Source organism: Salvelinus fontinalis, chromosome 7 (genome assembly GCF_029448725.1).
Source record: "Salvelinus fontinalis isolate EN_2023a chromosome 7, ASM2944872v1, whole genome shotgun sequence".
NCBI lineage: Eukaryota > Metazoa > Chordata > Actinopteri > Salmoniformes > Salmonidae > Salvelinus > Salvelinus fontinalis.
In genome coordinates, this window is record NC_074671.1 from 50,640,421 (window position 1) to 50,667,846 (window position 27,426).

At 40.3% G+C, this 27,426-nt stretch overlaps 2 protein-coding genes across 6 annotated transcripts in view; both read left to right on the plus strand.

Moving 5' to 3' along the window:
* LOC129859633 (nck-associated protein 5-like) overlaps positions 1 to 14,063 on the plus strand; it is a 157,551-nt gene extending 143,488 nt beyond the window's left edge. For all 5 annotated transcript variants that reach the window (XM_055929666.1, XM_055929667.1, XM_055929665.1 and 2 more), the window contains 4 exons: positions 690 to 814; positions 1,641 to 1,764; positions 1,905 to 2,086; positions 11,452 to 14,063. In XM_055929666.1, the coding sequence (XP_055785641.1) occupies positions 690 to 814; positions 1,641 to 1,764; positions 1,905 to 2,086; positions 11,452 to 11,775 (755 nt within the window). In that variant the 3' untranslated portion in view covers positions 11,776 to 14,063. The remainder of the gene's footprint in view (positions 1 to 689; positions 815 to 1,640; positions 1,765 to 1,904; positions 2,087 to 11,451) is intronic.
* A 479-nt stretch (positions 14,064 to 14,542) lies between these two features.
* Positions 14,543 to 26,392, plus strand: LOC129859635 (ly6/PLAUR domain-containing protein 1-like). Its single transcript, XM_055929672.1, has 3 exons — positions 14,543 to 15,073; positions 18,148 to 18,282; positions 22,171 to 26,392. Exons 1-3 carry the CDS (start codon positions 15,025 to 15,027, stop codon positions 22,404 to 22,406), a joined length of 420 nt encoding a protein of 139 aa, XP_055785647.1. The 5' UTR covers positions 14,543 to 15,024; the 3' UTR covers positions 22,407 to 26,392.
* Positions 26,393 to 27,426: the final 1,034 nt, after the last annotated feature.

Consider the following 27,426-nt stretch of genomic DNA (forward strand, 5'->3'; position numbering starts at 1 on the left):
CTCCACCACGGATTCCCTCACAGGTAGTCAAGAAGATGAAAGAACTATTTTGTCCTCGGCGCGGTACAAATTATTCTGCTGATGTTCCCGCGGCGCCGCCGCCAACGAGGCCCAGTTAATTATATTGTCAGGAGAAGGTAGGAAGTTGTATAGAGAAAACAAGTGTGAAGGAAGGGGTAGGTAGTCATTAAAATTCACACGGACTCATCTGTGACTATCATTGGATGCTTTGTCATTGGGAGTGACAGTTTGAAGCTGGTATTTCGGGGCTGCTTCAAGTCAGAGATGTAGCGATGTAGCCTCCGTAGGGAGGATGCCATTGACTATTAATAGATGAAATGCCAAACTCTCCTTACAATTAAAGAAATTGTAGCATAATGCTCGTGTTGTACATGGTGTGCTTTCACAGGTTAACAACTATATTGGCATAGCGTTAGCTATGGATGCGTCCCAAATGGTAGCCTACGGCCATGGTCCCCACTACTGCGTAGTGCACTATAAAGGGAATAGGGAGCTATTTGGGATGTAGCCATGAGTCTTACTGAAACTCCGGGACCTAATAGCTTTGACATTTTTTACTTTTCCGCCCTCTATGTACGCAATGCGTAGGCTCTCTTCCTGGTGTGAGTGTGTGGGTTTGGTTGTTGTCTGTGTCTCATGATTTGTTTCTCTTTACTTTTGAATGATAGATGTCATCAGAAGGAAGCGACTGAGTCAGATAGAGTTATGCAGCACCAGCCACACAGTCACTACGGAGGCCCACGAGGAACAAGTGGAGAAGAAGAGGAACACTAAGGATCTAAACTCACCCACTGTAAGGAACTTCCCCAGCACTATTAGGCCTATGTCAAAGGGGTGGTGTTTTGGCATCAAAATAGACTGCAATAGCATAGTAGCATATAATAGCATTGATTCCTTATTTTGCATGAAATACAGTAAATGTTGCTAGTAGTAGAGGGACGTAGTTCAATTATCCTCTGACAGAATAATAGCAGCAATAAGAGAACTGCTAAACTGAAAAATCTACAGTACTTCAAATGTCTAGTGGTTGTGTTTCTGTGTATCACGTAAGACGCATTATCATCTGTGATTGTGGCTTCCGTACAATCCCTATACAATTTCACATCTCCAAGAAGCATTATCATTATGAAAGAGTATCTCCGTAATCTGTTGAGGATACAGTGATATTAAAGGGATTTCATCTACGTCCCCAGAGTCAGATGAACTCGTGGGTACCATTTTTATGTATCTGCGTCCAGTATCAATGAAGTTAAGAGGTAGTTTCGCGAGTCAATGCTAACTAGCATTGGCGCAATGACTGGAAGTCTATGGGTATCTGATGGCATGCTGGTAGATCTAGGGCCTCATTGCCAAAATCCCAAAGTATCCATTTAAGGCAGCAATTGCTAACTAGCGTTAGCACAATGACTAGACGCCTAACAGCTAGTGTGCCATAGGCGGCCAGTCATTGTGCTAACGCTAATTAGCATTTGCTTGCAAAACTACAAACTTCCTTCATACTGGATGCTGAGACATAAACATGGTATCCACAAGTTAATCTGACTCCGTTGAACTAGTCTTTAAAGGGATATCTATCTATCTTCTCATTCTGTTCTGATGTCCCTCTCTTTCCTGAACAGGACAGAGCCCCGAGAGTGTGCACATACTCAGGCAGCAGCAGTGACACCGAGACAGAGTCTGAAGGGAACACGCTAGGCTCCACCCAAAGCACCCTTACCAACAGAGCAAAGACGAGCAACCAAGGTCAGAATCTTGTCTGCATCCCACATCCACAGACACAATATTAATGTTATTTAGATGTAGGCCTACATCATTTGATTTTAGCCAGTTTATCTTGATTTGGTTGATTGATAGGTATATTGATTGAAACATGCTCTCCACAGTCTACTGTGAAGAGAAGACAATGAAGAGGAACAGTGTGGGAAAGTTCCCGTCAATCATGGACTACTATCAACATGACATGTTCTCTCACGTAGAGAAGGACGACCACAGGGGGAGTTTCTCCCAATACCACTTGTTGCACAACCAGTCATCGCTAGAGAGCAAAGCAGGAGACAGACTAAGCGTAAGTACTTCCTGTTGACCTACGACATACACTGAACAAAAATCTGAACGCAACATGCAACAATTTCAAAGGTTTTACTGGGTTACGGTTCATATAAGGAAATTAGTCAATTGAAATAAATTCATTAGCCCCTAATATATGGATTTCACATGACTGGGCAATGGCGCAGCCACAGGTTGGCCTGGGAGGGCATATGCCCACCCACTTGGGAGCCAGGCCCAGCCAATCAGAAGGAGTTTTCACCCACAAAAGGGCTTTATTACAGACAGAAATACTCCTCAGCTCACCCTGCCAAATTCTCTAAAACAATGTTGGAGATGGCTTATGGTAGAGAAATGAACATTCAATTCCCTGGCAACAGCTCTAGTGGACATTCCTGCAGAGCATGCTCCCTCAAAACTTGAGACATTTGTGGCATTGTGTTGTGTGACAAAACTGCACATTTTAGTGGCTTTTTATTGTCCCCAGCATAAGGTACCTGTGTAATTATCATGCTGTTTGATCATCTTATTGATATGCCACACCTGTCAGGTGGATGGATTATATTGGCAAAGGAGAAATGCTCACTAACAGGGATGTAAACAAATTTGTGGGCAAAATTGGAGAGAAATAAGCTTTTAGTGCATATGGAAAATGTCAGAGATTTTCTATTTCAGCTCATGAAACATGGGACCAACAGTTTACATGTTGCATTTATATTTTTGTTCAGTGTATTACCTTTGACATATCCTTTTGTAGCTTGTCAACTAGATGATCATGGTCTGTTGATGTTGCTTCCGGAGGATTTATTGTATGGACCACTTTACCGCTTTACCTTATGTAAGATCATGCATTAGCTCAAAACAAACTGTTTCCATGGTAACTTGCACTCCAACTCATGTGAAAACAAATCGCTGTGAAGCAACATTTGTCCTTTTCCAGCTTCTCCAGCTTTCTCAAAGTGCGTACAAAGTCCACCAAGCTTGATGTCTTTCAGCCTCCTACACAGCGCTGTAGTTGGATTGTTCGGACGTTTTCATAAAACAAAAAAACTGAAAGTCACCTAATTGCTTTCGATCGGCTTGCCCTCTCGTGTCACGGGGTATTTGCCTACCAGTATTTAACTTCACTGAATGACAAATGAGGAGCAGTGACCATGAAATGGCCCTCACCCTCTTCGGCCCCCACTTCCCCTCAGATCAGTGCAGTAGAATAACCTAACACACACACACACACACACACACACACACACACACACACACACACACACACACACACACACACACACACACACACACACACACACACACACACACACACACACACACACACACACACACACACACACACACACACACACACACACACACACACACACGACCTGACAGAAAAATCCATAATCTGCAAAAGGATCTGACTCAACACAAGTTGAGAGAGAGAAAGAGAGCGAGAGGAAAAATACATGAATATGTTTTATGTTCTTGAACTATGGTTCTTACTGTTGGCCTATAGAGGCCTTGTACTATGACAGAGGAGCAGTACTGAAACGTGCAGCTACTCTGCTAAAGCAAAATACAACGTTGCAGGGCTCATGGTGTATGGGTTTTTATTCAACTTACAACATCCTCCTTGCCCGTCTCTTTTTGGGGTCAAACATTTCTAATAGATTCAATAAGTACAGATTTATTCCATTCTGCATTGACTGGACAATTGGCTGCTCAAAATTGAATGTGGAAAAACGAATGCCCTTGGCGTATGCTTTGACCCTGACAAAGGCTCTGCATACAGAAACATTGGTTCATCTATTCATGGAATAACTGGGGGAAAAAATAGAGCTTTTTGTCTTCTCAGCCATTAGTCTAGACTTAATAAAATCATTTTGGATATAAGGCTTTCACTCCCACTCTGCGAAGACGTTTGTGCTAAAATGGCCAGGATTTGACCATTTTAATGTCAGTGTGAAATAAAGGGAAGTGTGGTTGCTGGCTGTGGACGTGGGGTTTTTCTAACAAGGTTTATGTGTGGTTGGCTGCAGCGGTGATGAGCTGGGAGTTTGAAAGCATGGCTCGGATTGTGATGAGATTCCCTACAGAAATGCAGCATGTCGGACAAAGATCATGTGCATCCAACCTGCACAGAGATCACCCAAACAACGACAACAAATACAACCAAAGACAGAGCAACACTATGGATTTAATCCTATCATCTTTTGCTGTCCAATAATTGGTCTTGGAAAGACCTCACAAGAAAATATCTTCATAAATAAAATAAAGAAACTTTGAAAAGACATCTAACACAATAAAGGCCTATGAGGACCATTGACATTGTTTGGTTGAATAGCACTTGACTATTCTAAATTAATCCGTTAATAATTACATGTCCAAGTTAAAGGTATATACTGTAGATATGTGTTGAATTACAGAAGAGAGAACCTCATTTAATAGCCATGAACCAACCAAGATGATGGTCACCCTTTCAACCCATTTACTCCTTTTTAACCCATTTACTCCTTATTAACATGTATTTTACCTTAAAGGGACAATGTATAAAATAAATAATAAAAATACTGAGCTACAGTATATTGTATGCTCCCAAAAAACTGGAAATTCTATTATTTTATACTAATACAATTGGTCAGAGATTTTTTATTTTTTTTAAAGAAGTAATATCCATTTTTTCTCAAAAAGGTAGGGGTCACAATTCCTCCAATTGCGAGGATAATGGCATTGAGCCTTTTTCTAAATGTTCCTCCATACAGATTTATTTCAGATCCTTGATATCCTTCGTCTGCGCTTATGGACCGCCCTCTTCAATTCAAACCAAAAGGTTTTCAATGGGGTTCAAGTCTGCAGACTGAGATGGCCATTGCAAAATTTTGTTTTTGTGGCCAATGAACCATTTCTTTGTGGATTTTGATGTGTGCTTGGGGTTATTGCATTGCTGGAAGTTCCACTTGCGGCCAAGTTTTAGCCTCCTGGCAGAGGCAACCAGGTGTGTGGCATAAAATGTCCCTGTACTGGATAAAGTTCATGATGCCATTGACCTTAACAATGGTTCCTGGGCCAGATTAAGCAAAATAGCCACAAAACATCAAAGATCCAGCACCATACAGTAGGAATGGGGTTCTTTTCTGCTCATGCATTCTAATTTCGACTCTAAACCCACTACTGGTGTGCTTGGCTAAAGAGCTCTATTTTCATGTCATCCAAAAAATGTAAAAGCCTGGAGTTCGCTTAATGGTATTATTATAAACAAAAACATAAAAAAATAGGGTGTAGATCAGCTCTACTATTGCAGGTAAATTTGGGCTTTCATCAATGTAATTGTTTGCATCATTTCCAATCCCCCATATATATATATATTTTTTTTTAATATACAGTACCAGTCAAAAGTTAGGACACACCTACTCATTCAAGGGTTTTTCTTTACAACTTTACATTGTATAATAATAGTGAAGACATCAAAACTATGAAATCACAAAAATGGAATCATGTAGTAACCAAAAAAGTGTAAAACAAATCTAGACAGTCTTTGCTTTGATGACGGCTTTGCACACTCTTGGCATTCTCTCACCCAGCTTCACCTGGAATGCTTTTCCAACTGTCTTGAAGGAGTTCCCACATATGCTGAGCTTTTGTTGGCTGCTTTTCCTTCACTCTGCGGTCCAACTCATCCCAAACCATCTCAATTGGGTTGAGGTCGTGTTGATTGTGGAGATCATCTGATGCAGCACTCCATCCCTCTCCTTCATGGTCAAATAGCCTTTACACAGCCTGGAGGTGTGTTGAGTCATTGTCCTGTTGAAAAACAAATGATAGTCCTAATAAGCGCAAACCAGATGGGATGGCGTATCGTTGCAGAATGCTGTGGTAGTCCATGCTGGTTAAGTGTGCCTTGAATTCTAAATAAATCACAGACACAGCACGGTGGGAACCACACATGCGGAGATCATCCGTTCACTGACTCTGCGTCTCACAAAGACACAGTGGTTGGAACCAGAAATCTCAAATTTGGACTGTTCGTGTTTCTTGGCCCAAGCAAGTCTCTTATTATTATTGGTGTCCTTTAGTAGTGGATTCTTTGCAGCAATTTAACCCTGAAGGCCTGATTCACACAGTCTCCTATGAACAGTTGATGTTGAGATGTGTCTGTTACTTGAACTCTGTGAAGCGTTTATTTGGGCTGCAATTTGAGGTGCAGTTAACTCTAGTGATCTTATCCTCTCCAGCAGAGGTAACTCTGGGTCTTCCTTTCCTGTGGCAGTACTCATGAGAGCCAGTTTCATCATAGTGCTTGATGGTTTTTGCGACTGCACTTGAAGAGACTTTCAAAGTCTTTGACATTTTCTGAAATGAATGACCTTCGTGTCTTAAAGTAATGATGGACTGTCATTTCTCTTTGATTATTTGAGCTGTTCTTGCCATAATATGGACTTGGTCTTTTACAAAGTAGGGCTTTCTTCTGTATACCACCCCTACCTTGTCACAACACAACTGATTATCTCAAACGCATTAGGAAGGAAATAAATTCCACAAATGAACTTTTAACAAGGCACGCCTGTTAATTGAAACGCATTCCAGGTGACTACCTCATAAAGCTAGTATAGAGAATGCAAAGAGTGTACAAAGCTGTCATCAAGGCAAAGGGGGGGGCTACTGTGAAGAATCTCAAATAAAATATATTTTAATTTGTTTAACACCTTTCGGTTACTACATGAATCCATATGTGTTATTTCATAGTTTTGATGTCTTCACTGTTATTCTACAATGTAGAAAATAGTAAAAATATAGAAACAAAACATGAATGTGTCACGTTCCTGACCTGTTTTCTGTTATTTTTGTATGTGTTTAGTTGGTCAGGACGTGAGTTGGGGTGGGCATTCTATGTTTTGTGTATCTATGTTAGGTGTCAGTGTTAATTGACCTTGTATGGCTCTCAATCAGAGGCAGGTGGTTTACGTTTTCCTCTGATTGAGAACCATATATAGGTAGGTTGTTTCACATTGTTTGTTGTGGGTGGTTGTCTTCAGTGTCTGTGTATGTGCACCACACGGGACTGTTTCGTTTTGTCGTTCGTGTATGTAGTCTGTTCCTGTTCGTGCGTTCTTCGTCATTTTGTAAGTGCTCATAGTTCAGGTCTGTCTACGTTCGTTTGTTATTTTGTAGTTTGTTGAAGTGTTTTCGGTTTTCGTCTTTACTTTAATGAACATTCATTATGTCAAACTATCACGCTGCGCTTTGGTCCAATCCCTACTCCTCCTCTTCATCCGAAGAGGAGGAGGACGACCGTTACAGAATGAGTAGGTGTGTCCAAACTTTTGACTGTTACTGTATGTATATATATTTTGTATATATTTTCCATTATTATTTTCCCCTAACCCCACATCCCCTCCCTAATTGGAGTAAACTAATGGACAACAACAGCTTCTACTTCCAGCTTACACATAGTATATACTGTACATTTTAAGGACACAGTATGTTTTACAATAGTTACCTTTTGTTCGTTTTTTTGTCCCATCCTTGTTTCTGTTTTGTCCCAGCTACCCTTAACCCACCATCTATCGTTGAAGTCCACCCAGTTTTGATTTCTATTTGCGATTTATTATTTATGTTTCACAAAAGTTCTGAACCTTTCTATTCTCATAGTTTCTACAGATTGTAAATGAAAGATAACATGTTTTGCTAAGACTGTTGTTATATCATTGATCGATTGACTAGGACTTTTCAAATCACCCAGCAGTGCTAAATGGCATTGGCACTTGGATTCGATAGGAACTGGTGCTTTGGTCAGATTACATGAAAATAGAGGTGTTTGGCCACGCACACCAGTGGTGGGTGTGGCACCAAAATGACAATGTATGAGTCAAAAAGAAACCCATACCTACTGTAAAATATGGTGTTGTGACCGTTCCCTTTAAGTCAGTCAGGTAAGTTCATAATATCGTTATGGAAGATTTGTGTGGGAAGTGTGAGGAAGGTGCGGACAGGGGGAGCGCGGGTGCGGTGTGAGATTGGGTGATTTAAGTGCCTTTAATAACCTTTCACAAACACTCAGGAGAGTGATGTAAAGCTCAGCAGCTCCCATCAGAGACCTCATGGCCCAGCCTGGCCCCCATTCATCATCCTGACACTGCCTGACAGCCACGCTGCCTGCCTGCCTCTCTGGCTGCCTGGCTACACCCCACCTTCCCTATCCCTCCTTCAATCTCCCCCTTTTTATTTCTATATCTTTCTCTGTCGCTCTCATCCTCTCTTACATTCCCTCTCTATCTTTCCTTCTCTCCCTTTTTCTCTTTCTTTCCTTCTCTCCCTTGTTCTCTCTCTCTCTCTCTCGCTCCCTTCTGTCTCTCCCGATGGGTAATAGAGATCGCTACAGGCCTCCCCGACAGGGTGAAAACAGCCTTAGATGCTGTGCTGGGGCCGGGCATGGCAGGGCCTAAGGAGCCAGACCAGAGAGGGCCAGGTTACACAGCAATATGCCTCATAACTATGTAATAGCTGTGTTCACACTTTCTCCCCAGCTGCTTGTAACAGCTTGTTACCTGGAGCACTAATGCAATGGGGAGAGAGAGGGATGTTTTTGGTCTTGGACACGCAGTTGGAAGTAGAAGTACAGACGTGTAAGATGTGCTTCAGATGACAGACTTTCGAATCAAATATCGGTCTGGAATGTTATGAGTTATTTGTAATTTTCTAAATATCAGAGGTGTATTTATATATATATTTTTTACATCTGACACCAAGTGTAGAGAAATTATTGTCTCTCAAGGCCCACATGCCTATATATATATATATATATATATATATCAATTGTCCAGAATCCTTGTCAGGGAGAAGAACAGCCGTTCTCTCTTTGGCCTCCTCATCGACTGACTGACTCTTAACACCTTTAGAAAGCAAGAATGTTTCAAACGTATATATTCTTTCAGAATCCCAGTCACCCAAGACATTCCCATTGAACTGAAATACCTCGGTGTTGCTAGATGATAACCAATTAGCCGTTGACAAGCTCTTTTTCCACCCGATGTGCCCCTGAGGCGATGTTTTCCTGTGTGTTCCGTTGTAAAGGATACACTTCAACTGGCTCCTTAGGTGCCTTCGGATAGTCAAGGTCTGCACGGAGGTTGGTTTCGACCCACAGACAAGAGTGGTAATTGTGTTTCACCAAATCAAATTCAATCACAGATAAGAATCCCTCCTGCCGAGATAGAGAGCTCAGTGCTGTTAGGAGAAGAACAGGACCATGATTGCTGTTCCTCACTGTCAAAGGCGCTGAACGAAAGGCCACCCCAATTCCAATCACTGATCACAATCAAGTCATACACCCTCTGCTCGGCTCTCATGGTCTTCCACATCCATGCACCTGTAGACTACACTACACTGGCACATACTATATGGTTGGTTTCCCGGACCCAGATTGAGCCAAGTCTTGGACTAAAAATCCTTTTCGATGTAGCACTTTTGATTCTCCAGTAACTTTGCTAGAATGGAGATGTGTCATTTTGCAGATTTGAATCACATTCGTTTTTTATCACCGACCCTTGAATTACCATTATTAGTCACAGTACCTATTAGTCACAGGGATATTTTTCAGAAGTGTAGGGTATTTCTGATTTTCTCTGTGCTGATTTAGTACATGAAGAATATCTAGAATGCATTAATGTTAACCCGCCAGATTGTTAGCAGAGTGGTTCTGGGCTGGAGTTCCTGGGAGAAAAGCCATTTCTAAGAGGCACCTGGCAGTGAACACTTAATGATGAGGAGTTAGTGCAACCCCGAGGGCGGTCTATACCCCGGATAATATGGTAATACCTCTGTGTACTCTCCACCCAGGAAGTGTGTGGATGGCTTGGCCCCTTCGGTAGATTGGCTGGAGGACAATCCAGTTACCCGGAGAATTGTGTTTACCTTTACCACAGATAAAATGTAGCCAGAGAGCACATGCTCCTTCTAATAATTCCTCAAATTATTTCAAGATTCCTCAGTGCGTTTCTGCATAAATATTACCCTTCAGATATTCTAATAGTTATTGACCAAGGTTGAATTACACAACATCACTTTTTTTCTACTGAAGATGTGTTTTGTATTCACTGTGGTTAGATTTATGACTGTATGTGGAAAAATGCATTATGCATGATTTCTGTGATTATGCTAGATTGGAGATGCAGAGCTTTTTATATATATATATATATGTATCTCAATGGGGACTTCTCCTATTGTTGTGTTGCCAATTTACTCAAGGGTGGTGGAATGGCTTGGAGGCGTTTTCCATGAAAGAAGGCAATGAGTTCAACCACCACACACGATAAAAGTGTACATGCCAAAAATATTTCTCAAAAGTACATAAACAACAGGACCTAGAAGGTTCTAGGGATTCATCCTGAAACTGCAACGTTAATGCTGCAATCTGAGATGTATTTCTTTAGACAAATGGCAGCCCCACTCTTGTTGTGGTATATTCTTCAAGAATCAATGGATTGAAATCTCCATTGAACAGATACCCAGATACCACATTATACCTTTAAGTTAGATTCTCTGTGTATACCAAAACACCTGTCAATATGCAAAATTATATACGGTAGCTGTTTTCTTGACAGTATATTTGAGGTTAAGCCATTTGCGTTAATTTATAGCGAGAAGAAGCTGGCCGCCGTTTCACTCGTTTCTTTTTTAACAACATGGGCTCCTGACAAATATATAATACGCTGTGTTAAAACAGCTACGAAGGAGAATCTCTCTCTCTCTCTCTTCCCCCCCCCCCCCCCCCCCCCCCCCCCCCTGTAGAGAGGTTGATATCTCACGGCACATTCCCCCAGACAGACTCATTGGGCCTTAAGCATGGGAGGAGAATGAACAAAGCTCTCAATAAATCAATGCGATACACAGGAATGGCAGTAGTCAAATTGCTTTGTAGTGTTGCATTACGCTGAAGTAGATGTACACTGAGTGTACAAAACAGTTCCATGACATAGACTGACCTCGCGAGTCAACATGGGCCAGCATCCCTGTGGAACACTTTCGACACCATGTAGAGTCCATGCCCCGACGAATTGAGGCTGTTCTGAGGGCAAAGGGGGGTGCAACTCAATATTAGGAGGTGTTCCTAATGTTTTGTACACTCAGTGTAAATTCTGCATGACAGCCTTGTTTTTGTTGTTTCTGGATATTGTTTGTTGAGAGACCGAGTGACAGATTGCTCCTTTCTCCATATCATTTCATATAAGTAATCTGGGACAGCTTTGTTGTTTGAATACCAGATTGGCCTTTTAAAGTATGATGATAATAATGTGCAACAGTGTGGACGTAGTGTGGACTCGGTGTGGGTAGATGACAAAAACACCTCTCGTCTCATTTTCTCCTCTCTTGTTTGTCTTGTTGTTGCTGTAGAAAGGGAATCAAGTGGACATGACGACAGGCGGCTGCGGAGGAGGTGTCCGGGCCGGCTCCAGAGACGTGTCCTTGGATTCCCTGAACAAGCTGAACAGCAGTGGGCTGGGGCTGTGCCCGGAGACAGAGCTAAGGCCCAGTAGCGGTGACTGCTCCTGTTCCGCAGGGGAGAGAGAAGAGGACTGCTGCAGCAGGGCTGACAACGAGCCCTCGTCGTCCAGCTACTACTCCAACAAGCCCGGGGCGGAGCGTGTGGGTTCTCTCAGCGATTCGCTTTACGACAGCTTCTCCTCATGCACCAGTCAAGGCTCCAACGACGTGTAGAGTAAGAAAGTGGAGGCCGGGGGCGATTCTGTTGGAGTCCTCTGCTACTCTCACCAACCGAAGCACTTAGGTCATAAGGAAGGAAGGGATGTCATAGGTGATGTCATAAGATAAGGACGTGAACCCAGACTGTACGGTATGCATGACCTCTGAGATGGACAATTAAAATATAGGCTACAACAGTACCACCGTTCAAGGTGTGGAAAGCAATATTAGAAATTGTCTTCTTGCATTATATATTTTTCCCCGAAGGGGGAATGTTTTTTTAAAATCATTGCACTGTAACAAATACTGTACAAAGTTTTTAAGGAATTCAACTTGAAGACACAACTAGAGTAAATACCACCAAATCCAAATCAAACCAATCAGTAATATTATCAGGAGCAACTGATGATGCCTAGTAGTGTGAAGCAATACCTTTAGAATCATAATATGTGCAAAAAACTATTACGGTTGTTGGATGTGGATATATGGTTTTCTCACTGATCATTATTTCTCTAATTATTTCTCTATGGTTTTACTGCCACAGTGTTGTATGCCATAATGGCAGGCCTACACACCACAACTACCATCATGCAATACACTGCAACCCATACCATACAATCATAGCTCCTAAAGCCATTGGCTCAAACGTGTACGATTTCCAGACTGCTGTGGTATCTTGAAAGTTGCATGGTGAACTAAAATGTGACACACATGAGAACAAGAACAAATAATGTATTTTATTTTTGAAGTGCCGTGATTTATACTTTATATTAAGTGACCTAAATACATGCATATGCACATTTAATTGAACCACCAGTACTGTGGGATCTTAAAGAATAGTATCCTGCATATTGAATGTACTGGAGTCAGTTTCGACTTTGAGTTGTAGTACAGATGAGAAATACATGATCAATAAATGTCAATCATTTCTACCAGCAAGTCAAAACTGTCAAGATGAACTTCAACTGCTGTGTAGTGGCTTAAAGGGATACTTCGGGATATTTGGCAATGAAGCCCTTTCTCTTCTTCCCTAGTCAGATGAACTCATGGATGCCATTATTATGTCTCTGCATCCAGTATGAAGGAAGTTAGAGTTAGTTGTGTGAGCTAATGCTAACTAGTGTTAGCGCAATGACTGGAAGTATATGGTATCTACTAGCATGCTTGCAGTTACCATAGACTTCCAGTCATTATGCTAACGCTATTTAGCAATGTCCTTCAAACTGCCCGTAGAGACATACAAATGGTATCCACAAATTAATCTGACTCTGGGAAGTAGAAAAAATCCTGAATTATCCCTTTAGGCAATCACCGTGCCATCACCATTGTACTTGGGTCACTCAGTATTTAATGTAAACATAGAACTGAACTAGTGTCAGAATGGTACTGATGAATCAGAAACTTCTGTGGGCTTCAATAACACATTTGCGGAGCAAGGTCTATGCTAATAGCTCAGGGAAAATGCAACGCGTATACCTAGTTACCTTGAATATAAGGTTACAACTCATGGAAAATACATTTTTCATTTTTTTTAACGGAAAACAGACATTTTTTGAAAAGTAAAATCTTCATGAACTGCAAGATAACATAACTGTTGAAACTGTGTCTCTTGGAGCATCATAAAACACCCCTTTTTTTGTATATTTTGTTTGTGTGTTAACAACTGCAATTAAATTAATATCAGAATAGAGCATTGCTGACTGGTATATGCAATTTAAAACATTTAATAATTGTGTAATGTTTGCCAATCATTCAAGCTGTATGTCTATTGATTGAGAACAGTTCAACTTTTCTTGATCGTTTCCTCGTTTTGTGACTTCCTGTAGGGTTTTGTCGATACAAAATTGTTATTTTTTTTGTCGAATAAAAGCTACTACTGCAACCTTTTATCACTTTATCCTATAACACATTTGACACGTAGTAGGAATACATCATCATGCCAAACGTGTGTAATTTGATTCTGGTGCTAATCAAAAACAGACTGTGTACGTTTCATTGTTTGAACAATTTTCCACGAAACTGTTAACAATATGTAAGGAGAGTCTTGCTAAGACCATAATGTATTTTTTTCTAGCTGACGAGTATTTATATCCCACTTTTTGTACATGGAACTGTATAGTGGTGTCTAATTGTCCTACTTCACATATTCTCTGCTTGATTGTTCCTTTGTAAGAGAACCTGTTACCAGCAGTGTTACTTTGGTAATTACGTGTGCAATTTTGGCTGTTACATTAGACTTTTAATGCTATATTTTATGTCATAATTTCCCAGACAAATAAAAAGAAATTATTTCCTATTTTAAATTTGGTGCACCTCTCGTAACTGTTGGAGGTTGACGTTTGTGTATGTGTGTGTGTGTGCGTGTGCGTGCGTGCGTGCAGTCATACACGTGTGCGTTCAGTACTGTAGTCAAATGTAAGGTACTATAGTCATAAGGAACAGTGAGATCTTCGCTGATCTTTGCCATTGCGCTCATCAATGTGTAACTGAAATATCTGTAAATAGGCTACAGCAGGGAATTGTTAATAATGGCAAGGGAAGGTTTGAGCCAAGTCCTGCATTCAAATGCTTGCGGTAAAGCTCATGTCATAGTCTTCAACTACAAAACGCGTTAAACGTATAGCCTGTGTTCACTGAGCTTCACTCTCTTTGACAGTGCTTATAAAGCAGGGATATTTATAAGAATTAGAGTCTCTTGATGGGTAATTATGTGACTATAAATAAAAGTTATTAATTCAGCCACCCAAGAGTGACACCCAAACATTCTCTCTCGCTCTCTCTCCCATCTCTCTCTCTCTCTCTAACTGAAACATACAAGACCCATAACAGACACAGAGGATCCATAAGATCTCAACAAATGTATTTAATGAATAGTAGCCTTTCTAAATCTGGTTAAATGTGCATGGCTGCCAACGGTGCACTCCATGCCCAAAAGTCTATCCAAAGGTGACCATTTCATATTCGGAAGCAATTAAACAGTCACTGATCTGCGTGTGTAGGATATGAGTGATTGAAGAATTGCTTGCATACCACGATCTTTCATCACGTGGTACGTTTTACGATTTATCCTCATCCAACTTCACTGGAATCCCGCAACGTAGTCTCTCGAACCGCAGAGCTCGCCCTCGTTCAGCGCTGCGCTTCACATTCCTCGCAGCAGAATGTGCTCTCACACATTGATGCCACGGATCCATCTAAGGGTTTTGCTTTCGTTTTAAGTTCACCTGGTCTGATGTGTTCCTCTATAGTGTCATTTGGGAGAGGATGTTGCTTCTCATTTATGCAACTTTGCTTGGATTTTTCCTCAAAACAGGTATGCTAAACTTTGGAGACTGCGTAATCTTACATGTGTTGGCTTGCTGCGTTGTATTCTGATGCTGAGAGCATTTCCTCAAGTGATGTGTCAACGATTCCAGGTATTCCAATCTAATTCAAGTTTGGATTATGTTTAAATGATTTTGGGGAGCTTTTTTTGTCGGATGAAAACAATGAAATCGTTTTCAGAAGTCCAGTAGAGGTCTGGTAATGCCAACAGTGTCAAATCATCTCGTTAAATGCATTTATAACTGTCTTGGAATAAGAAATTGTGACACAGATTCTTGGATTTAACATTTTTAATGACACTTGCGCTCCAGATAGAGAAAATGTCACCTTAGGTCATAATTGCGTCTGTAAAACTATTGCGCATATCACTTGTGCAAAGACACATTTTCGAAATGTGATTTAGGCTACTATTTTACATATCTTTGCTTCAATTTAATGATATTGCTTAAAAATGTAAATGTTAAATAATAGAGCGTGACATGCTGAAACATTGAACATTATTCCATATTTGGAGCGTCTTTCTGATCTTACAATTGCCCTAAATGGCATGCTATTAGGCTATTGAATATTCCGATGAATTGCTACTAAACATGACTAGACACCATTACAGCGGAAGAATGTATTCACACAGTTTATAAAGCAGAGGGACATGTGTAGGCCACTCATTATCAATAGCTAATTAATAGCTCTCTAATTGACAACACAGATGCAATTCAACATTTTATTTTACAGGTGTAGGCATTCCATCAAGCTCAAATGATACGGAACTTGATTGATCAACAGTTGTCAGCTCAGGTGAATGTAATAAACTCAAGCACCATTTTTTAGTGGGTGTTAAAGGAGCTGATCTACCACTCCATGAACACCTCTGATGAATATTAATATCACTAAATATGCAGAGAATAACAAAGCTGTCTCTCTTCAAATGACTGTGGAAGGAAAATACACCATGTAAGATAGATGACGGCAAATAAACTGATTTCTCAATCCACATGGGTCACCTCATAGCAATGATTTGGTAATAACGCATACAAACGGTGGTAATGTAGTTGTTAAAAAAGAATCAGGTAAAATAACAATGATAATCCATGTCAATGGAGTAGTCCGCATTGTCATTCCAACACACACCCACTGATCACATCATCAGAATGATGTGACAATGAGCCACTCAGAGCTTTTCCAGTCCATATTTCCAGTTCAACACATTGCACATGGCATATAAACAGTGGCGTGTAAGAACTTGATCACAACAAAAAAAAGCCTCTGGTGTAAATAACATACACATGCTATTCTCCGTTCTGAGTTGGATGTGCTGCGTTTGGCTCACTCCTTAAACATCATCTTCGCTGTCAGCAGAAATGACTTGAGGATGTTTTTACCTCAGTGAAAACTGTATTGAGGAACAACATGAACAGTAGCGACAATATGTACATAACTTTATGCTTGCCTAAATGTTAATCATATTTAGTATCAATAGCCAGTGGTTTATAGAGGACACATACATGACTGTCTAGGATGTGTTTAGGCACTTTATGAGACTATTGCTCGGTTGATGGATGGAGTTTTGAAGCGTTTATCTGGTTTTAAAGTAATTACGCTCTGATTTTTGTTTTGGATTATTTTCAATTGAATTTGTACTTGATGGCGCTGTCAGACTGGGAGATGAACGACTGTCGCCATTTCAATAATTAGAACACAGTACTACCGTCACGGAGAACAAATGACCTGAAACTGTGGCGCTTGAGAACATTTTGAATGATTGTTTATCATTGCACAGTCATGCATTTTTTTTGCTAAACCCCCATTTGTAAACCCTGAATCAGATTGTGCTCTCCATCCGGTATCCTCGATTCAATTCTCTAGATTTCTCTTCCCTGTGAAACAACTTTGCATGAATAGCCAACCATCTGTCATTCTTAGTTGATCTCAATTTCCATTTAATTCCAATGAGTCAAGTTAGAATGAATTTATCTCATTTGAAGTCAGTGCTGGAGCAACAGCTTCATTGAGTGTGTGGATAAAACACTTTGTCTGAAACACTCTGGCTTGATTGTTTGGACCTGTAGTAGTCAGAATGGCAATTATTATTTTAGTGGGTAAAGTTGAGTGGCTTTTTTCCCTGCACAGATACAGTATGCCCAGCTTCCACACACAATTATGTCTGACGGCTCTATATTAAGTTTAGTTGGCAAGTAAATGAGAGTATGGATTTATATTGTTGAAACATATTTGTTCATTATTTTCAGTCAAAATCCCTTTATCCTGACTCCAGATCTGTTTGTGCACTAAACAACTCCCCTCTGCTGTGTTTCTTTGTTGTCATGACAAACGTGTATGTAGACAGAGAAGTATGTGTTTGTGTGACTCATCAGTGCTTTCTGTGGTGCGGTACAGAAATGTCATCATATTAGCTCAAAGTCCTATTGTCTGATATTTGTAACATGTCCGCATGTGTAAGGATATGCGTCAACATCGTCTCTCCCACATTAAATGCTCTTTGAGATAATCTTCACATTTGTTATTCATCAAGGAGATCCAGTCTTGCAAATAGGGACCAAGTTGACTTTCAAAATGCCAGCAAAGAGACTTTTTCATTTCAAAGATGCATTTGTCTCTCCTCGAGGATACAGTTCCTGATCTGTGGTAATGGCAATAGATCCCGAACACACTTATTCTTGATTAGCTGGGAGGAAAACAAGGGGGGCTGAAAGGCTCCAGATGAACAAAGGATAATACTACTGACTGAACTGCAGACCAGGGTGCACAACATAACATTTCCAAATCTTTCAAATAAGATTTTAGGCCTAATCTTTCTAATAGTTTCAGCGTTTTGATCGAGCCTGCCTGGAGTGCCTGTTTGCACTTTTCGGACTCCTCCATTGGTTCCATTGTGCCGGGAAAGCTCAATCAAGCACAGCATAACACATTTGAAAGAATTAGCCTGTAGTCTCTCTTGACCAACATTCATAGACTAATGAGATACTATATGCCAGATACTGGTGAACTGCTCTTGTGGACTTTTTTTTAAACCCTTGTGGTTCTTCCTGTCTCTCTCTTGTACAGGTTATGCTCTCCAGATCCAGTGTTACCAGTGTGAGGAGGTGAAAAACAATGAATGCTCCACGCCGGAGTTCATTGTCAACTGCACGGTCAACGTGCAGGACATGTGTCAGAAAGAGGTACTGGTGAAGAAGGATGGTAAGAAAACAGCGTCTCCTGAGCAGTCCCACTCCTTTCATCGTTTGTTCTGTTTTGGATAGAGATAGTGGGAGAGTAGTCCCTTCTCGCTGATGCTGTATCTCCGCCACAGCAGAGCGTGAGCTTCAGTCTGACGAGAGAGACCAGTGAGAGAGAGACAGGAAGGTTGGGGGATCTGTTTTGTGTCAGAAGGGTGTGGGCCGGATTCCAACCCACGCCGACACAATATAAACGTGATCTGCAGCTAGACCACCCCAGGCCACACTGCCTTCTCTGACACCTACCTTGCCATGCAAAACCAAGCCACAACGGACTGTGACACTTTTAACATGTGACCTAAATAAGGTATATTTCCCTCTTTCCTGTACTTCCTCTCTATCTCTGAATTCAGTGGAACTGATCTATAGGGTCTCCTTGAAACGTCAACAAATGAGATCATAAACTAGGCCTATACGTGTGCCCACTACATCAATTGGCACCTATCAAAGAATCTCCATAGATGAAGAGGCTATTACCATAGTTAATTCATGATTTATGGCTATTATTTTAATGGGATTATCCCAAAGGGTGGTTAACCCCTTGATTGCTGGTTGCTGTACTCAGTTGATCCATGCAATATTTTTTATTATAAACTGGGTGGTTCGAGCCCTGAATGCTGATTGGCTGACAGCCGTGGTATTTCAGACATTTATTTGTACTAATTACATTGGAAACCAGTTTATAATAGCAATAAGGCACCTCAGGGGTTTGTGGTTTATGGCCAATATACCACAATTAAAGGCTGTATCCAGGCACTCTGCGTTGCGTCGTGCTTAAGAACAGCCATTAGCAGTGGTATATTGCCCATACACCACACCCCTTCGTGCCTTATTGCTTAACCCTCCTGCTGTGTTCCAGTCATATTGGACTGATTTACAAGTTTTCTCTCTGAAAAACGTAGTTGATTTAATCTGATTGTCATAAGGTTCCATGACTTTGTCCACACAGGGCATCTGAACACACAAAATACATTTAGATGATTTTTGTAAAATTTGGGGTGTTTTATTTAACTTTTGTACACCTGTGGAGTTCCTGGTCAAAAATGACCAGTAATTAGAAATTAATGGGTGAGAATACAATTAGTGTATAAAATTGAGTTCAGGCACATGCCCATTCATCAGATGGACACACTTCCTCTCCCAGACCCCCACATGCAAGTGTGTTTGAGCATACACACACAAGGCCTTGCTCACAATTCATTCTGTGGCAGCACAATGACCAAACGATATACTGTATGTGAGGCTGTTGATCATATCTTTGATCATAACACTGGTGAAGAGGAGAGAGTCCTTGATCAACTTTGACACAAAGGACTCTGTGATAAATAGCACAATATGTTTCATTTGAGTATTTGTTACAGTCAAAATAATCCATACATTATGCTTTTTTTAATCAAAAGCGAGTTGTATGAGCTCAGGTCAACGAGGCCTACAGGCCATAAATAGCAAATAGAAGTTCAAAACCTGTAATGTTCACAAGAACTTAAGTTGATAAAAAGATCTAACACGGCATTAGGTGATAATATATGTATTATTATGGATTTATAATCAGCTATAATGTGGGCGGTCATTTTGGACCCGGAACACAGAATTCATTAACATGAAACGGACACGACAAGAGGGATAATGAGAGAACGCCTTTCAAGTACACTAGGCCTATTAATCCTACCACATCCAATGTTATGTACAGTTTGTCACTTGTGATCAAATGTATGCTTCCAATTACAAGAGTATACCATTTTTTTTACCAAGACCGCCATAGCAAGATTGTACTTAGCGAGTGTTTTATGCCCAAATTATGTCTCTGAATATGATGGTTGACAAGATGCATCACTCAAAGGCAATAATCTACGGCAATAATGTCATGAACAAATGTACACTATGTGTAATGTTGTGTAATGGTTTGAATAACCTTGAGATAAGGATTCACTTTTGTGTGAAATGCACATGCTTACAGTATATTCACAAATATTTTCCAGCCTCTGCACTCTTTAGAAAGGTCTTCTGAGTCATTTGATTCAAATGCGATGTTGGCAAAGGGATTCTTATGTGCTCCTGTAAGCAGATAAACAGAAAATTTATGTAAACTTTTATTCTAACATGAAACCTTCTAGCAATGTTGGTAATGAATGTGTTCCTTAATTTGAAAATTTCATATAATGTCAGCCTGAGACCAGGAGCCTAACTAATTATCTTTAAATGCAGCAACCGCAATTTATCACAAATAATGAATTTGCAAAATTACCACAACGTTATCGGCGGAAAGAAACACTTGTATAATGTGTTTATGATATGTGAAGACATCTGTAACGTAATCCTCAGGGAAAATTGGCTTTTGCACGTGAATTGGTGCCAGCTTGGTCTCTACCCATTCCTCCCCCAACAAAGGTTTGGGGACTTGGTTTGTTTGACTGTCAGTTCTAAATGTGCATAGTGATGAAGTATGGAACAAAGCAGAGGGTTGATTATGCTGAAGTTGCATTGTTAGTTCTGTCAAACTTAATAGCAGTAATCAGGGGCTGATGCAGACCGAAATGGTCTACTTTTGTCTTGAAGGCTTGTCTGACATCTTTGAGACAAACAAGAATATTGTATTGCATTTACAAATTTACACTTTGTCTGACAGCTCATCTGTTATTATTTCAAGAGAAAGACGAGTAAATTAGAGCAGTAAAGTTTTGATGTAACTTTTAACGTGACTAGCAGTTCTCTCCCCCCCCCCCCCCATCATCGACCTCTTTCATCTATTTCCTCTCTACTCTTTCATTTGAACTTTTCGTAACACTTCACCTAACGTCGACAGGTATAACACATTATGCCACAGTTATAATGCAACGTAAGACTTGTCGTAAGCACTTATGAACTCCTTCTCATAATAACAGCTCGTTGCAGTCTGTTGACAAATTTCAGCAGAGAACACATGATAAACCTTGTATTAAGATATTATAAGCGTCCATATATGCTTATAACAAGTACTGATGCTTATAGATTCAGTGGAGCTTGAGTGGCATCTCCAGGGTCACCTTGGATTTGTTTGTGTCTAAAAGCACAGTGTCTATTTCCGAGGAAGGAGTAGGGAGAAATGGGAGTTGAGTCCCTGCAAGGTGTTCATTCATCAGGCAGGGAGACGCAGGCTTTCTTACCACCTCTTATGGTAAGACTAATGGCATAACAACATTTCCATGAAATCAAAACACTCTTATTCATGTGCATTCTCTCGCCACCATATAAATCAAAGCATAGTTCTGTTGCAATTGTTCCATAGTTTGAGAGCATTATATTCTATGTCGAGATGACATTCTCAAATGTTTTCTTTTTTATAACGGCTCTACAAAGGTTCTAGGCACTTAGAGGATCACCTCGCAGTAATATGACCCACTCCAGTATTGATCAGGATAAAGTTCTGTTTTATTGCAAATAGCACTGAATTACAGTATACTGTATGTCTCAAGAATTTCTCACTTGGCTAAGCTCCTAAGGCAAATATGTTCAAATCACCACATTTTCTTGATGTGTAATTGTTGTTCCTGTTAATTTGTGAAAAAAAGGTAGATTAGATATTGCTTTGTCTGATTTTCACAGATATTTGCTTTACGTACAAGAACATCCACTGTAAAAGGGTGAGAGACATGGCATAGGCCAGGCATAACATAAAACAGACACACATTCATGGGGGGGAAAAAAAAAGACAGTTTACAGACTTTTACCCCTCCCTTCCCCAGTGCTTGTGCTACCTCAGTTTGCTATGAGACTTGGCTCAGTTTCACCAACGGTGTCACTACCACATATACCTTGACCTGGACATCCTGTATAGCTTTACTCCTGACCACTTCTCTCTCTCCTTCTTCAGGCATATTTTACCGCAAGTCCTGCGCCTCGTCTGGGGCGTGCCTCATATCCTCATCAGGCTACCAGCAGTTCTGCACTGGAAGGATCAACTCTGTGTGCATCTCCTGCTGTAACACACCGCTCTGCAATGGGCCCCGGAAGAAGAACCGCCCGGTCCCGTCGGCCGCGACCTCTTCATTTTCCTCCCTTCTTTTTCTTCTGGTCTCCCTCACGCTGGTCTCCCTTTCTCTGACATAGACCTAGAGGCGTCCATTTGTCCCCTCCTCTACTCGAAGATAACACTAGAGTATTATGAGAGTACATATAGGCTACAGTACATAACCGTACGTAGTGTATTGGCTACATCAAGACTCTAGTGTCGTCTTTGGAGAGGAATCCTATACATAAGAGACTATCACAGGAGGTGGGTGGCAACTTAATTGGGGAGAACGGGCTCGTGGTAATGACTGGATCAGAATGAGTATCAAAGACATCAAGCACATAGTTTCCAGGTGTTTGATGGCATTCCATTTGCTCAATTCCAGCCATTATTATGAGCCGTTCTCCCCTCAGCAGCCTCCTGTGTACTCTACAGCGTCATCTTTGGATCAGATACTCAAGAGCTTAAGACTCTTCGGAAGGATCCCCTTTTATAATCCTGGTGTTTTGAGTTTTTGAGAACTGAATGCTTGCCATTGCCTCCTTCTTCTTCGTCCCTCCCTTGCCCTCCAATCACCCTTTGCTTACTCCGTAGGGTCCCTATTGGGGGCAATGGGCACTGACCTCATCAACGTCGGTGTTCTCCTGTTTATAGGAAGATCGAACGCTTCAGATCAATACTCCTGATGATTAGGAGTCAGACGTGATCATAGTCAGTGAGTACTCAGCAGCCGTTTAGCTGTGAGGATTGTGTTAACTCATTATGGATCTGAGTGTAGAGATGGCACTGACAGTTGAGGATATTGAGCAGTGAGTTGTAGGGATTTTGGTGATATACTTAGATGTCTGCATCATTTACTACTTGTACAAGTTCTTGTTACAGTAAGTACTAACTGCAGGATCTCATGTCTTATATCATTTGTAAGTACAGATGTGTGATCTTAATTTGACCAGTTTCTCACAGCAGGAGCATATTCCTACAGCAACAAATCCTACAGAAATGTGAATTATTGTGTGGGTTATAATTAATGGACATTTTCATAGGGGTTGATACAATTTTTGTTTGGCCAAACCAACATTTTAAAGTGGAAAATACAACTTTAGAAGCCTTTAAAAACCTTGAATACACTACAAGTTTGCTTTTCCTGCTGTGCAGAAAATTCCCTGCCAAAACAGGGTGATCAAATTAAGATCCTACATCTGTATATACACAATTAATTTCTTGGACTTCAAATATTGCTGAAAGACACAAGGGATTTGTTTATAAACGTTATATAAATTGACATACACTACCGTTCAAAAGTTTGGGGTCACTTAGAAATGCCCTTGTTTTTTAAAGAAAAGCACATTTTTCGTCCATTAAAATAACATTAAATTGATCAGAAATACAGTGTAGACATTGTTAATGTTGTAAATGACTATTGTAGCTGGAAACGGCTGATTTTTTACGGAATATCTACATAGGCGTGCAGAGGCCCATTATCAGCAACCATCACTCCTGTGTTCCAATGGCACATTGTGTTAGCTAATCCAAGTTTATCATTTTAAATGGCTAATTGATCATTAGAAAACCCTTTTGCAATTATGTTAGCACAGCTGAAAACTGTTGTGCTGATTAAAGAAGCAATTAAACTGGCCTTCTTTAGACTAGTTGAGTATCTGGAGCATCAGCATTTGTGGGTTCGATTACAAGCTTAAAATGGCCAGAAACAAAGACCTTTCTTCTTAAACTCGTCAGTCTACTTTTGATCTGAGAAATTAAGGCTATTCCATGCGAGAAATTGCCAAGAAACTGAAGATCTCGTACAACGCTGTGTACTACTCACTTCACAGAACAGAGCAAACTGGGTCTACCCGGAATAGAAAGAGGAGTGGGAGGCCCCGGTGTAAAACTGAGCAAGAGGACAAATACATTAGAGTGTCTAGTTTGAGAACACAAGTCCTCAACTGGCAGCTTTATAAAATAGTACCCGCAAAACACCAGTCTCAACATCAACAGTGAATAGGCGACTCCGGGATGCTGGCCTTCTAGGCAGAGTTGCAAAGAAAAAGCCATATCTCAGAATGGCCAGTAAAAAGAAAATATTAAGATGGGCAAAAGAACACAGACACTGGACAGAGGAACTCTGCCTAGAAGGCCAGCATCCCAGAGTAGCCTTCATTTCTTAGAACAAGAATAGACTGACGAGTTTAAGAAGAAAGTTGTTGTTTCTGCCCATTTTAAGCCTGTAATTGAACCCACAAATGCTGATGCTCCAGATACTCAACTAGTCTAAAGAAGGCCAGTTTAATTGCTTCTTTAATCAGAACAACAGTTTTCAGCTGTGCTAACATAATTGCAAAAGAGTTTTCTAATGATCAATTAGCCTTTTAAAATGATAAACTTGGATTAGCTAACACAATGTGCCATTGGAACACAGGAGTGAAGGTTGCTGATAATGGGCCTCTGTACGCCTATGTAGATAATCCGTAAAAAAAAATCTTCTGTTTCCAGCTACAATAGTCATTTACAACATTAACAATGTCTACACTGTATTTCTGATCAATTTGATGTATATTAATGGTTAAAAAATGTGCTTTTCTTTCAAAAAACAAGGACATTTCTAAGTGACCCCAAACTTTTGAACGGCAGTGTATTCAATAACCTATTATTAGCTGTAGTCATTTACAGGATGATAATAATAATCTGTATCAACATCCAGTTTCAACTTTAAAAACTTTTTTAGGTGTCATTCTTCAAGTATATTTGAAGTTATTCAATAGTCCTTATAGTATATTTCAGCTTTTTAGTTGTAGAGCTTATGCAGTTCCATTATTAGTAACTGATTCCCAAGTTCACATTAAGGACATTTCAATGCAGGGATGCATATTATACAATTTTCTGTACAGACATGAGATATGTGACTGTCATTGCGGGAAGGTCAGATATAAGTATTGGTTATTGTAGCTACCAGCAGAAACTGCTTAGAGGAGCTTTTTAGTGTAGTTGCTCATCTGGAACTATTGATGATGTTAGTATAATGCTCATTTAGCAGCATACGTCCTTTGCAACACATTGACCCACGGACCGCTCGCCGCGTACGGTGTGTTGTGGAATGGATCACGTAGCTATAAGTGGAGAGGCATAGTTGATGGATACATTTACTCAACAATGCATCATGTACAAATATTGCTCATACTTTTATGTCTTACTGAAATTATATTCTCTCTCTTTCTATTGATGTTTCCCATCTGATGGATTGTCACTTGAAAGTACCAGAGAGCGGACAAACACAACGACAATATTTTGGATTGTATAAAATGATCCACATGAACCATTGGAGTGAGTGACTGGTCGAAATGTTTCTATTGACCCCTAAAAAACTGACGTCACTCACGTATTTCAGAGTGTATATGACTACTGAATGTTGAAGTGACAATGTGGAGTTCATTTGACAAAAGAGTACAGACAACAGTGCAGTAGGAAATACATGACGGGGTGTATATTTATGTTGGCTAGTGTTTCTTTCTTGGTTCTTGTGCCATGGGCTTTTGCCAGTCATAGTCAGTATTAGCTTAACAGTAGCTTTACAGTCATCTACTTTGTCTTTCTTTTCAGCTGATTCTTTAGTCAATTGATGAATTATTTATTCTGCTGAAAAGGCAGCACAGAGACTAAAGGGAAGACCATTCTTTTTGAAATACAACATTTATGAAATGTAAATAGATTTCAGAAACATATATAATAACTTACTCTCATTATTCCAATACAATTGTATTTTATTTATTCATTGGCCATTATAATTATTGAAAGGCTTTGCAAAGTGGATAATTTAAGAAGTATGTCATAATTCATCCTTCAAATGAAAAGATAGTGGTTAAATGAAACGATAATGACACAGCTTTTTTTTTCTCCTTCTGATTTGATGTTTATCTTGAACGTGTAAGGCATTGAACTAACAGGTAGACATGTTTAACAGAATTGGGGTATTATGGGTAATTTTTTTGATGGTCTCCCTTAATTGGTCTTCTGTGAAGAGTGATTGTATATTCTGCCCATGTGAAATGCAAATAAAGAGTTGTGACCAAAAACAGTGCTTCTGAAACAGCAGACTCGCCATTCTGTTTTCAATATGTAATAGACAAATACAATATTTATAATAACATTTTTGATTTGATTCTTCTTCTTTTTTCAAAAGGCAGTTTAAGTTTAATGACATCGGGAGTCTTAAAATGCCAACCTCCTTTGTTGGGGAGTTAAGGCTTGTCTGTAAATGAGACATGGGCCTAGTTAGGTCAGCCTCACACTGGGAGAGAGAGATGGAGGAAGAGAGAGAGAGGGAGAGAGGGATGCCCGACACAGCCGTGCACCACGTTTAAATGAGAGACACAGGGAGACGGAGGCTGTGAAATATCCTGTCTCGGAGCCTAGCTTGTAATTTCAGTGACCTCCAGCGGCTAGGACTTTTCTTATTATTCACCACCAGATACAGTACGTACTATGTGGACCTTGCTCAATTTATTGCACCGTCTGGAAAATGGATATCACAGGGAGATGTCCCTGCATTTCATATTTCTGTAACTTCCACACAGCTAGATGTAGGCTAGGGCAGAATGGAAAACATTGAAGTGGTTTCATCGATTAACGTTGACATCTACAGTTGAAGTCGGACGTTTACATGCACCTTAGCCAAATACATTTAAACTCGGTTTTTCACAATTCCTGACATTTAATCCTAGTAAAAATTCCCTGTTTTAGGTCAGTTAGGATCACCACTTTATTTTAAGAATGTGAAATGACAGAATAATAGTAGAGAGAATGATTTATTTCAGCTTTTATTTCTTTCATCACATTCCCACTGGGTCAGAAGTTTACATACACTCCATTAGTATTTGGTAGCATTGCCTTTAAATTGTTTAACTTGGGTCAAACATTTCAGGTAGCCTTCCACAAGCTTCACAAGCAATAAGTTGGGTGAATTTTGGCCAAGCGTTAACTTCCTGACTGATGTCTTGAGATGTTGCTTCATAATATCTACATAATTTCCCCATGATGTCAAGCAAAGAGGCACTGAGTTTGAAGGTAGGCCTTCATACATCCACAGGTACACCTCCAATTGACTCAAATGATGTCAATTAG

Excerpts from the sequence above, each read along its gene's own strand:
- LOC129859635 (XM_055929672.1), top strand. The coding sequence starts at position 15,025 with ATGTTGCTTCTCATTTATGCAACTTTGCTTGGATTTTTCCTCAAAACA. Across the intron at positions 15,074-18,147 it reads TGGATTTTTCCTCAAAACAG|GTTATGCTCTCCAGATCCAG; the intron begins GTATGCTAAACT and ends TCTCTTGTACAG. Across the intron at positions 18,283-22,170 it reads GGTACTGGTGAAGAAGGATG|GCATATTTTACCGCAAGTCC; the intron begins GTAAGAAAACAG and ends CTCCTTCTTCAG.